At 45.4% G+C, this 12767-nt stretch overlaps 2 protein-coding genes and 1 pseudogene across 3 annotated transcripts; 1 reads left to right on the top strand and 2 right to left on the bottom strand.

Annotated features, from left to right (window-relative positions):
- Positions 1–994: 994 nt before the first annotated feature.
- LOC120681798 lies at positions 995–4421 on the bottom strand (annotated as a pseudogene).
- Positions 4422–4465: 44 nt separating this feature from the next.
- LOC120681796 (peptidyl-tRNA hydrolase 2, mitochondrial-like) lies at positions 4466–7537 on the top strand. The gene is made up of 7 exons (XM_039963406.1): positions 4466–4963; positions 5073–5131; positions 6218–6277; positions 6406–6475; positions 6899–6968; positions 7071–7097; positions 7182–7537. The coding sequence occupies exons 1-7, from the start codon at positions 4577–4579 to the stop codon at positions 7229–7231; spliced, it is 723 nt and encodes a 240-aa protein (XP_039819340.1). The 5' UTR covers positions 4466–4576; the 3' UTR covers positions 7232–7537.
- A 173-nt stretch (positions 7538–7710) lies between these two features.
- LOC120681795 (endonuclease 2-like) lies at positions 7711–10194 on the bottom strand. 2 transcript variants are annotated; one of them, XM_039963404.1, is made up of 9 exons: positions 9979–10194; positions 9591–9894; positions 9336–9507; positions 9120–9224; positions 8897–9042; positions 8695–8787; positions 8522–8589; positions 8357–8430; positions 7711–8274 (listed from the first exon to the last, which is right to left on the bottom strand). In XM_039963404.1, exons 2-9 carry the CDS (start codon positions 9723–9725, stop codon positions 8156–8158), a joined length of 912 nt encoding a protein of 303 aa, XP_039819338.1. In that variant the 5' UTR covers positions 9726–9894; positions 9979–10194; the 3' UTR covers positions 7711–8155. The 2 variants fall into 2 exon arrangements, with proteins under 2 accessions (XP_039819338.1, XP_039819339.1); XM_039963405.1 differs by having other exon boundaries at positions 7718–8274; positions 9132–9224; positions 9979–10173.
- Between the last annotated feature and the right edge of the window lie 2573 nt (positions 10195–12767).

Here is a 12767-nt window from a genome sequence, read left to right as displayed (position 1 = left end):
ACCGGGTTAGTACGGTCTTAGCACAACCAGTTTGATGCTGTTTCATCATCATTGGGCCTGCGCCGACCGCGTCATGATCTCGTTTGATCCTCACGAATACGGGCACGGTTTTGGATGCTGAGCGCGTCATTCCAACTACCGGTTTGATGATTAGTACATGAATAACTAGCTAGGGACTAAAATTTCGGAAACAAGAAAATTGACACGTTGCAGGTCCACAGAAATTGAAGACCTGCGAATGTGAAGCCTGGTTGCCCTTGAAAACCCTTGGATTCTTCTCCTTCCATAAGTTCCATATCGTGTACATTAGCCATGCTGCAATGTTTATTCTCTGTATCTTTGCAAGCGATTGCAAAGACTCTCTTTCCACCAGCCTTCAATGACCACATTTGCACAAGTCGCTTTCACTGATCCATTAGCCCATTGCCTCATGCATGCCCAAACCTCTTTGGCGAAGCTGCAGTATGCAAGCACAGCGGCCATCTCTTTTTCCTGATCACACAAGGAGCAAAACCGATGTGCACGGCGAGTTCCTAACCACAAGCTTTGTTTTCTCTCAGCTTGTGCTCTCCAAATTGCGATGCTGTCTAAAGGTCTTGAACTCTTGACGAGCCACCCGTGTAAATTGTCCAAATGAGGACACCAAGCTTCAATTTTGTACTTTTTGCCTGTTTCAGCGGATATTGAATTATAGTTGTATCTAACCTTTGATATTTGCATCAAGCGCATCACAAAATGCACAAGATTAGTATCATGGAAAACCTTATAAGAGCTACCATATCAGTGCAAATTTATAGCTCCTCTAGGTGATTAGTCCTAATTGAATTGCATAAACTAGACCACCAGCAGCTGGGAGGTCAGCAGCGTTAGAATGCTGCTACAGCATCCATTTTAGCTTCCTATCAAGCCAATTTGCTGAAAAATGTGACAACGCAACACTAACATAGGGGACGACAACCAAAGAGATTAAATCCCTGGAAAAGAAGCATTGCCGTTTCGCTGTGACAAACCACCATTAACGATAAATGGATAGCAAATTACAACACAGATAAGCAAAACAGGATAAATGACAGGTCAGGCGATGACCTCGGTCGAAACCAACACGGGAGTTAATCATTGGAATCGCTGATGAACAAGCAAAACCACAATTACCTATATAAAACTAGGCTTCATGAACGCATAACTTGATTCCGTGATAATTTGTTCCAAAAAACTCTTCATAATCAAGTCCACTACATCATCCATCGCAACAAACAAGCGATGATATTGAAGCCCCCTTTGGCACAGCTTAGGCTGCTTCAGCCTTAACCACAATAGCCTCGTTTTGCTAGCTTCACCGGCTTCATTCCTTTCCCAGTTCATTTTGAACCTCGGCTTGCGCACTGGCTTCTTGCTACATCATAGAATAGTGCAGAATAGTGATGCTACAGTACCAAATACTGAAGCACGAAGCTCCGGCGAAGCTGTGCCAAACATGCCCTGAGTCATGACACAACTAGGATATATAACAGCAAAACACAGCTCAGAGGGGCTCCAAAAGGAGGCTAGTCCTGATACCAGAAAGGTAAAGCTTTTTGATCTATCCTTCACTTCTTGGCCTTCTTTGGTGCCCTGTGACATGGAGAAATGTCAAAAACATGTCAATGAAACATGATATATCCAATACAGGAAACTAGCATGTGAAAGGCCCGAACACTTACACTGCAGCTGGCGCTGGAGCCGCAGCTGCTGGTGCTGCAGGTTTCCTTGGGCCCTATACAAAGATAAAACATACATTTCAACAAGGAATACAAACAAAAGAACAACACATAAGATATATGAAAATATCTAAGCCTTTCAGGAAAGAAACATGTAAATAAAAAAAATCAGTTTAGAAAAAAATGACAAGTCAAAACATATAACTTGGCAGACATAAAACTGGATGCATTCAAACCCATGTCTCATTATATTGCCAAACGGAAAAAAAATTAATAAAATTTTCAGATTGTACTATTTTTTAACTGATCTTTCTGATCAAGAAACAACTATAGGGCAGCTCAAATTTGGTAGTGCAGTAGTGCACAGGGCACAACAGCCATTCCAACATCATATACAAATAAGCAGGTCCACACAGTCTCAGATTACAAGTTTGAATCAAGATGACAACATCTTACCTGGGCCAACCTCTCCTCCCTCCTGGCAATCTTCCTCTCACGGCTTGCCTTGCTCTTGGCACGCTTGGCCTCAAACTGATCAGAAAGTGTCTTCTCTCTGACCTTCTAAGCCTTGGACTTGTGGATACTCTCCATGAGCACCCTCTTGTTTTTGAACATGTTACCCTTAACCTTCACGTACATGTCATGGCACATGTGCTTGTCAATTTTCTTGGCTTCACGGTACTTGCGCAGCAGGCGCTTAAGAACACGCATCCTCCGCATCCACAGAATCTTGGTGGGGAGCCTAGCCTCCCTGGTACCCCTGCGCTTATCTGTAGAGAGAGATAAGTTTAATATATTTACAGGACATAAAAAATAAAAAAAATATGAAAAACGAGCTATGCATACACAGAACTCAGAAAATGAGTAAATAACTACTGCATAAACATACCATATCCAGAGTGACGTCCCTTCTGCTTGGCCTCATGTGCCCTCCTTGCACGGGACCTGGAGTGGATCTTCTGAGGCTTCTTGATGATGAAACCATCCTTGACCAACTTCCGGATGTTCTGGCCTGCAGGTTTCTCATGTTAAAACATTAGTGATTTTTGTGTCCTTTCAGAGGTTAGAATATAGCGTAGAACAAAAAAAAAACAACTCCAATAGCATGACTATCATTTGAATGCATGAAAAACAGAAGTCTGTTTGTTGCCAGCAAGGACTATATCTTTGTTAGGGCGGTGTAGACCAACATAATAATCCAAAACTAAAGCAGCTATACCTAAATCATATTATAATAACTCTGGTATTCTCGCACAAAGTAGAATATATGAATTTTACTAGTTACTTTAGTCAAGAATGGGCGTAAATGGCGTGAAGAACCCTATCTGAACACAAATAATTATACGATATCTGGATCAATTACAACCTAAGGGTGAGACAGATATATTGACACATAAGAAAGATCTGAAAATCTGTTTGCATGCCAACTTTTGAGAGCTTAGCAAAAGCTTTGTAACGTGATAATTGTGCCTATGCAGCAGGTATTACAAGTGCTAATATACCTAATTTCTACTCCCTCCGTCCCAAAAAACAAGTCATCCTAGGATTCAAAATTTGTCCCAAAAAACAAGTCATCCTACCCTATTTAGAAAGTGCATGCGCATGCAAAAATCAATTAGTGCCAAATATGGATAATATATACGGGCAAAGATGGTCATTTTACCTTCTTGTTAAGTTGTCCTAAAATTCCTAAGATGATTTGTATTTTGGGACGGAGGGAGTAAGTACTACCTTAAAATCTTTTATGCATTAATAAGCAACACTATTGACTCAGTACCTTGACGAGTGCCATCCCAATAAAGAAATCAGCACCATGGAAGTCCATGCAGCAGTCTAACATCCATCTGAATCACTAGTTCGCCCCAATGGACATCACATAAGCATCCAGGGGCAGAGCTAGCAGAGGGGATACAGGATTCCAAGGTTGTCAGCGCCACAGCTGCCACTACTTGCCTGCAGCTAACTCGTCAACATCAAGTCCGAGCCACGCTGCCCCCATGACCGTGAGGCCGCAAAAACGGGACGCTATGACAACGGTCTCCGCGGCCTCAAAAATTGGAGAGTCCCACTCCCATCGACCCTGTGACCTAATACCACTTTAATCTTCTTCCCCAAACTGCTGCGCCCCGACGAACGGATCTGAAGAAGTAATCAGCGCCGGGGACAGGTCGCAACTCCAATCCCGATCACTAACCTATCCCGACCCGCCGCAGCGCCGCAGATCAATACCGCAACCCCCCACCGGTGCGACACCAAACAGCTGAGCGAAATCAACGGGAAACGCGGCGCGAGTAGGGTACGAAGCGGGAGACGGAGCAGAAAGGAAGCAGCGCGGGGCCTTACGGGAGTTGGCCATGGAGATCTCGCTGACCTCATTGGGGTCGAGCCAGACCTTGCCCTTGCCGCACTTGAGGACGCTCGATGCAAGGCGCTTCTGGAGTTTGAGCGACGACACCATCTTCTCCGCCGCCGATGGTCTCCCGGCCGGGTGGTTGTGTGGTGGCGCAAGGGGCTAGGGAAATGCGGCGGCCGCACCAAGAAGGATTAGGGTTTCTCTGGAAAGCTCTCTACTGGGCTAAACGCATGGCACGCTCCTGGATCGGCCCAGCTCAGTGGCAACTGGCAAGCAGGCCCAAATAGGGCTCAAACCTGCGCCTTCGGATTCCGCATGGCCCAAACCAAAGGAATCTCTTGCGTTTTCTCCTTTCCAATCGGACGATCTAGCCGACCGCCAATGCAGCCTGTTCCGCGATGTGCAGGGTGCCACCCACTGATCAAGCGGACCCACAGGTCAGAATCTATTTGCTTCCCCAAACCCCACCCTAACCAACAATCACCAGCAACACCGCCGCCGCCGGTGACCGGCGCCGGCGATCCCGATGGGCGCGTCGGCCTCCGTCCTCTCGCTCCCAACGGCCGCCGCGCTCCCCGCAGCCGCCACCGCCGTCGCCGGGGCCGCAGGCTGCTTCGCGCTGGGCTACCTCCTCGCCCTCACCCGCCACGCCGCGGCCGTCAGCCCCGAGGGCGGCTCCGATGACGATTCCGAGGACGACTCGGAAGAAGATGATGACGAAAACTCCGGCCGCAGCCGTGCTGCGAAGCGAGCGGGCGGTCAGAAGAGGACCGGTCTCCGGCTTCTCTTCTGGGCGCGGAACGTGGTGACCAAGTCCGACTCCGCCAGGGAGGCGAAGAGAGCCCAGGCTCAGGCTGCCGCCAGCCCCCTGGAGATCGAGAATCTCGCCGATATTATAGAAGATTTCAAGATGGTACTGTAGACTTGGTTCATGATTCTACTATTTTGATCTGTTGGATGGTACTCTAGTGCACGATGAGGGCACTAATGCCAAATTATGTTGGCTTTTGCTTTGATGGTAGGTGCTGGTCGTCAGGAATGATTTGAAGATGGGGAAGGGGAAAATCGCTGCACAATGCAGGTGAGACCTTCCTTCACTGTAGCGTCATTTCGAGACAGGTATATACTGGGAGGAAGTGAACCGAGCTAGCTAGTCTCTCTAGTCACACAAAATGTTTACTTAGGTTGTGCACTATGCGGTTTTCAAAGTTGTTTGATCGACGATAAGATCCATCGAAGCCTGACTGTCTTGTCTCTACCACAGGTTGCAGTTAGGTCATGATGTGCTTTCACGCACTTATGAATGAAACATTGTATTACTAATGAACAAACTGTGGAATCTGGACTGATAGTTTTGTCAGTACAGTGATTAGTGGAACAAAAATCATTTCGTTGGCACATGGGACAATCTCTTTTCTTTCTGTGCTGGCAGTTATTCACTATTTTGAATTAGACGATATCTTTATGTAGCTGTCATCTGGTTTGCTTATGGTGTCTACAATACAAGAAAGTGCATAATGTTGTCTACGATTATTCATCCCATCAAAAGTCAGATAGATGGAGAAACTGGGGATATTTTATCCTATTCTGGATGCCTAGACTCATATAGTCACTACCCATTCTGTAGTTTGTTTGGCTGAAACATGACATTTTTGCAATTGTAGCTATCCCATCTGAGTCTCTCATCCAATACAATTTCATCAGTTGCGTGCCGATAGCAAAATCAGTGTTACCTTTTATTGTTGTTGCTTCACCCGGCATCCAAAGTTCACTGCCTCCCACAAAGTGGAAATGAGCCAATATAATTATTTAGTCAGTCATCTTTAGTCAGACATCAATTCAACTTCATTTTCCATAGAGAATGCATCGTTAATATCAATGATGTTTTTCTCAATGTTTTTTAATGAATTGTCACCGTTTTCAATATTTGTGCCAATTTCACATGACATGCACTCTTTATTTTGGCCATGAAACATGTGGACATTTTGCTTTGATGAATTAAATTACCAGGCCACAAAATTGATGCTGATCTTTGCCTCCAGCACTTCATTCATAACCTTCAGCAGTGAAAGAGTTAGCATAATCACATCTGCGTGTCTGTTATTTGTTTTTTTGAAGTGTGAGTGTTGTTTAAGTATGTGTTGGCTTCCTTTTTCTGTTTTTGTAGCCATGCAACTCTTGGCCTGTTCAAAAAACTCCAACAGAGAGCACCAAAATCACTAAGAAGGTATTGCTCTGTAACAGCTTTTTATGTTGTTTGATTGAAGCTTCTTCCAAATGATCAACTTCATATTCTACTAAATAGCAAAACAGATGCCAAATTTGCTTTACTCTCTACTTTTCATTTTTTTGCAGGTGGGAACGGTGTGGGCAAGTTAAAGTAGTTGTGAAAATAGAGAGCGAGGAAGATATGCTTGTTTTACAAGTAAATGTTCTTTCTTCTTGCATATTGACTATATTGAAACTGCTTTTCCGAGTTCCGAACATGATGAGATGCGTATGAGCGGAAAATAATACCTCATCCTGAAATAGTTTTATCATTTCGTGAATTGATTGCTTTATTTTCTAAAAATGGAGCACTTGATACTTGCATGGTGTGATGCTTTATCGTTCTTTTTGAGAAATCTTTTGCTCCAACTTTAACCTAATTTAAGGTGAAATTAAAAGCTTGCCTGTTAGTTCCCTGAAACATGACAATGATTTGGCTGATTGCTCTCTGCGGGGAACTCCCCACTGTTTTGATAAAAAAAAATGAACTTTTCCGGATTTTTCTTTTGTTATGTTTATCATATCACTTTTGTTCCTTACTCCAGAGTGTTTAAGTTTACCCTTTTTGATTTGATTGCAGGGGAGAGCAAAGTCTTTGAATCTGCCAACTCACATAACCATAGACGCTGGAAGAACACAGATTGCTCCAAGTGAGTTGTTCAAGTTTTAACTTATAATATTGTCTTCTTTCTCACCCCCACCCCCCACATCTAATTGAATTTTCCTTTTCTCTAAACTTAAACTTTTTGTAGATTCAAGAACAGTCATGGCCATTCTTGGTAAGTTGCATTCAATTCACGTTAGCATGTTCTTTATATTCGTACTGGTGTTCTTTTGCTGACCTCACTTTTCCAACTGGGCAGGGCCAGCAGATATGGTCGATGATGTTACTGGTGGTCTGAAGCTATTGTAAACTCACCTTATCGGCATTCTCAAGCACTCAACATGGATGTTAGGTGTGCATGAATTTACAATCCACATTGGACTCGCACTTCACTAATCTGCTGCGGAAGAATGAATCTCGACCTCAGTGATTGACTAAACCTTGTTGTCTGTGGATTTATTCAAAAGGAGGTTGCTTCTTTTTTACTTGTATCATCAAGTGTTGTCTTTGGAGCTCTGATTTCTATTCTGTTTTGGTGTCGAGAACATATAGACCATTGTTTCTTCTGTAACATAGAGATAAAAAAAAGGTTCGGCTTGTCTCTTTCTTTGTTTATTTTTACCGTGGACCGTGGTTGTGGACACATTACTGAGTTACTTAACAGAAGACAACTTGATTGTACATTGATTTTGCTATGCATCTAGATATATATCATGTTTAGGTGCATAGCAAAATCGATGTATCTAGAAAAGTCAAAACGACTAAGTAATAATTTAGGAAAGTGGGAGTAGTAAAGAAGAGTTATAAGTACATATTATGTATTTCGCACCACTCATGACTTGCAACTATTGCTACCACATATTTTCTTGCGCAAATGTTAGGCTAATGTTGCTCTTGGCCGTTCTTTGGGAAAATGCCACTTTCACTTGGCAATTGCCAGATCTATGTCGCAGCCTGAAACCTTTCCCTGAATCCACCAATTGGAGGAACGCAAGAAGTGTCCAGTTCAGGAAACGCTCCACAGTGAGTGACAGTACTAAATTTCGCACAAAATCTACATCGTAAATAAAATCCCTTTGGTTCCCAAGGAAAGAAACTCCGACAAACTGAAAGTAAATCCGATAGAGCAGTGATCGTGAATGGCTGAATTAACATTTTCAGACAGGACGATCTTATTCTGATTGATCATGGCAACCAACTCCTTGCCCTTTTTCTCCCTTAATGCCTCCGGGTTCAACTGCTCTGGGGCTTGCTGCTCTCACCGAAGATCTTGTTGAGTATTGCAGCGAGCCTCACCCCTCCTTGCGCGATTCTCTTCTGAACAACCGGCAGCGCAGAGTAGAAATAGTCGTCTGCATTTCCAGTTTCAGATGAATGGCGTCAGATTTCAATAGTAAGTTCACAAAATTATTTGATCTGGTCTTCGGAGCCTACCTCCTAAGATGGAGCCCTGCTCAACACCCGCGTACGCCACGTCGCACGCCAGTTGCGCACTCTCCATAGCGTACCTGCACTTGCTTTCAGCCGTTATTAGCCGCCTCTGAATATCATCAGGTTTACTTCTAAATAAACAAAGCTTGTTGCAGATCACGAGCTCACTTGTCAGCACAAGTCTTTGCTCGGCTAGAGCATGCCTCCCACTCCCTCTCGTCTTCAGACCACGCCTCCTGCACGACAGCAACTAGCTCGATCACTCGCTAGTTCCTGGCACTGGCATGGCGAGAAAGCTGGAGTGAAGCTATGGAGTGCCGGAGAGCCCTTTGTATACTTACAGTGATGTTCTGCATGATGACGTGTGTCATGATGCTCAGGTCGTCGTTGTAGAAGTCCTTCATGGCTTTCTCGATGATGTCTAAATCCCATACCTATCAAAACCATGCGAAAGTGTTGGTCTGATTCTGGATGTGCCATGATCATGAAGAATTAAGCACATGAATGTAAGATCTGACGGTTCTGCTTGTCGATTCAACGTACGCGATGGAGGTTGGTGGTCGTTGCGTTGTACCAGTGGACGATGATGGTGTTGCCGCCGAAGTCGACGGTGTTGCCGCAGTGGAGAGGCTGGTGGATGTCGCCGACGAAGTGCGCCAGGAACATCAGGCTTACGGTCGGATCAACCACTGGTGGCAGTGTCAGGAGCTATCAGTGTCAACTTATGCAATGCGCGTCGTCAGAGTAGCTTGTACTAGATGATTACATTGAAGCTTACATGGAGCAGACGTGTTCATCAGGGCTGCGGTGTAGTTGTTGATTCCTCCAACCACGCACATGTCCTTCTCCCCTTTCGTGTTGTGGCAGTCCCCTGGTCAAATATAGTACAGGAACCACCAGACATTCAGGCCCAACACGCAGCAGCAAGCTAAGGTTGTTTGGGGATAATGCCGGCGATGGAGAGCTTAGCTAGGTCGCTTACTATCGTAGAAGAACTGGCAGTCGCCCGGCGTGTCGGCGAAGTGCAGCGCGCCCGACCACGGGTACCGGCGCCGCTCGTCGTCGGCCCACGAGCACGTCGCCGCGAGCTCCCCGCCGGCCCACCCCGGCAGGAGCCTCGTCACCGCCGCCGAGGCCTCGCTCGTCAGAAAGCTCTGCACACGCGCGCAGCAGTTGTCAGCTCATCATAAATCCGATCAGAATCTCCAACAATTACCTCAAAGCAACGTTCAATTACCTCGGCGATCTTGCACACCATGTAGTGGCCCTCCTTGCGCCATGCGTGGGCGGCAGGAGCTCTCGCCACCACCGCGACGAGGAGGACCTGAACAAGCCGCAATCCCATATTCCTAGCAGCTCGCCGTGCAGCCATCCCTGTAACACTCACTCTCTCTGCTGCAACGAAGCTTTCAGATTCCTTCTCACCTCTCACTGAGTCACTGCACTCGACCACAGCTACTGCCTTTATACACGCTACACGGCTACAGGCAAACCGATGCCGTCTGCTGCTCCAGCGACAGGAGGATTCCCTCCCCCTCCTCCTACAAAATCCAAGTTGCCAATTTATTCAAAAAAAAATTCCAAGATGCCATGGATGTAGTACTAGTACTACAGACGTGACTCACGTTGCTATCAGTGTTTGCGCCAGCGACCAGCGACAAGATCAGCAAAAAGATGGGCAAAACAAAGCAGAGCATGGCAGGTGCGAGGTGCACGTGCCTTTATTGTGATTTTTTTTTTCTGGCCTTGAGCGGCACGATGTGATCCGATCCGATCCGATTGCAGCATTTCCTACTTAAACATTATTATCCATGCCGTTTGCATGGACCGGAGTTCTGCTTTGATAGGAGCCGACGAGTAATGAATGAACAAAAGGGAGTAGTATTTGGGAAGCTTTACCGACAGCAGGCATCTATCGCTGGTGCAGTGATGATGCCAACAAGCGTACATGCCATTTGGCATTAGCAAAAGAAAAAAGAACACATATTCCATTGGCCAAAAGAAAAAGGAACCGACCTGCTGGATGTTGGCGCTCCACCCTTCACAGAAGCGAGAGGATTGCTTTGCATGTAATGGTTCCATTTTTACTTTTCATGGCACTCTATTGTCCTGTTTTTCTACTTTGATCGTCTTACCATAGACGTCGGATCATCGCACTGCCCGTCCGTCGAGGTGGATTTGGCGACTCCGGCTCCGTCCTTCGCCCCAGCAGCAGCAGCAGACGACGAGTTGGCCGCCCGCAGATGAGGAGGCAGCGCACGGCCGCACGGGCCTGGCGAGGCGCCGCAGGAGGAGGGCAAGCTCGTTAGTTCCGGAGGTGGGCAAGCACCGGCTAAAACCATGTTGGACCTGCCGGCAAAACGATGGTGCCATTTACCTCCTTGGAGGTGTTGTTATGATGTCTTCTCATTCCGGTCAATGCGTCGGCTACGCCGTGGTGGTGTGGCCCGCAACAGTTTTGATTCGATGAAAGCCGGTGACACAATGGTGGCTTGGCTGGCAGCAACCAGGCAGTGGCGGCCATGGTGGCATGGCTGGAGGCACCTAACTGCTTCTTGTGCTCTTTGAGCTTGCCTGGAGGTGATGGTTGCAAAAGAAAAACTCGTGTTGATCCAATCTGATCGGGTAGATTCTTGAGTTTGAGTGGTGTGGTTGTGTTGATATCTCTATCTAACCGACCAGTGGGTGCAATCCAATCGGCTATAGCTGTAGGTGTAGTTACAGGCGTTGTAGCTGTGGTGTATAGTTTTCGGATCCGATTTACCTAAAAACTAGATCAATTCTCTTTTCTTTATTAAAACTTATTTGTATATTTTTTGTACTCAATGATTCATCTAATCGGCACATCTATTTTTGTCAACTATTTATAGTCTTTGTAATTCAAGATCTAATCAACCTAAATAAACCTAAATATTTTCCCATAGATCAATTGATTATTCCCTATGTTCCAAATTATCAGTCATTTTGGCTTTTTCTATGCGCATAGTTTTTGTTATGCATCTAAATATTATATCTAGATTCATAGAAAAATAATAATTTTGGACGGAGAGAGTAGTTCATATAGATCGAAGTATTTATAAGCATTCTCATAAAAAAATGTTGTAGGATTCCAATTTTTTCTGATTACTAAACCACCATTTATTTCAAGTAATGTCTACCTAAATAGTATAGTGCAGGCTCACAACCCTCGTGCGTGAAGCTTCTCCCATTCTTATTCTCTTCCATCCCTTTCTATTGTAGCTCACCGAGATCCCATCGCTTCCGGCCCCTTCCTCTCCTCCTCCGGTGTCTCGCCAGTGGTGAGAGGGAGGTGGGCCAGTCCCCTTCTCTTAGTGTATATTGGTATATTATCTATGGCCTGTTGTATTTAGAAGGGCGCTTGGCAATCGCGCCACCACTCCCCTACTGTTGTGGCCATTACCGCCGCTGCCGGTTTTCTCATCGTCTTCTCCATTGTGGTGGCTGGAGAGCGAATCCGAATAATGGTTCTTCCCTCCCTCTTATTTTTCTTCCTTTTGCTCCGCCCAACCAAATCTCCTGCCCGTTCCTCCATTTTCTCAGTCCCATGGTTCGGCTCCACCAATTCCTCCTCCTTCCTCTTTTCTCTCTCCTTTCTCTTGCTTCAAGATTTCTACCTGAATCTGCTTGTTTTAGTTTTTATTTTAGTTGGTCACCGTAGATCTTCTTGGTCATGCTGTGGATTTGCTTATGTTCTTGGTCGGAATGATTTTATTCCGTCTTTGCTTGCAAATTGTTGTTGTGATTCCGGTTTACTTCAACTCTTCTCCGTGGTCTTTGTTTATTAATGCAGCGAGCCTTTTTCTCTCCTGGTCCCCGTGGATCTCTACCTTATGTTGTGTTGCAAGCCTTCTCCAGGATTTGAGGACTCTGCTTACTCATTGGCGCTGTTTTCACCTCCATCCTTGGGTCGGAGCTCGGAGGCATTGGTCTTCATCAACGGGATTTTCTTCCTCTTCAAACCTCCGGGCAGGCTTTCCCGCACTGGCTCCAAGCATCATTATGGGCCCCTTTGGATGCCACTGCGCCTCGGGTAGCCTTCGCTGGCGAGCTTCAAGCCAGTGTTGACAGTGTTTTGTAGCTTGCGCTTGGATTCACTCGAGTTAGCGCTTTTGTGATACGTGGAGGTGTTTGTGTCTGTCTGGCCACTTGACCAGATTTGTAATTGGCTCCTCTTTGGGGTGCCTCTATGTATGACTGCATCTTCTATAATATAAGTTATGAGTTTGTTTGTTGTTTTAAAAGTAGCATAATACATTCAATTCTCATCTTCAACAATTTCATTTCACTATTTAATGAGGTTGCGACGAGACACATCTAGTGTCTACTTGTCACCTAATTATACTTTGCAAAAATTAATTGTTTTCTAATCTTTAATTTTTCAATGCAATTTTAA

The sequence above is a fragment of the Panicum virgatum genome, chromosome 7N (assembly GCF_016808335.1).
Source record: "Panicum virgatum strain AP13 chromosome 7N, P.virgatum_v5, whole genome shotgun sequence".
Classification (NCBI taxonomy): Eukaryota; Viridiplantae; Streptophyta; class Magnoliopsida; order Poales; family Poaceae; genus Panicum; species Panicum virgatum.
This window is presented reverse-complemented; position numbering and strand designations above follow the sequence as displayed.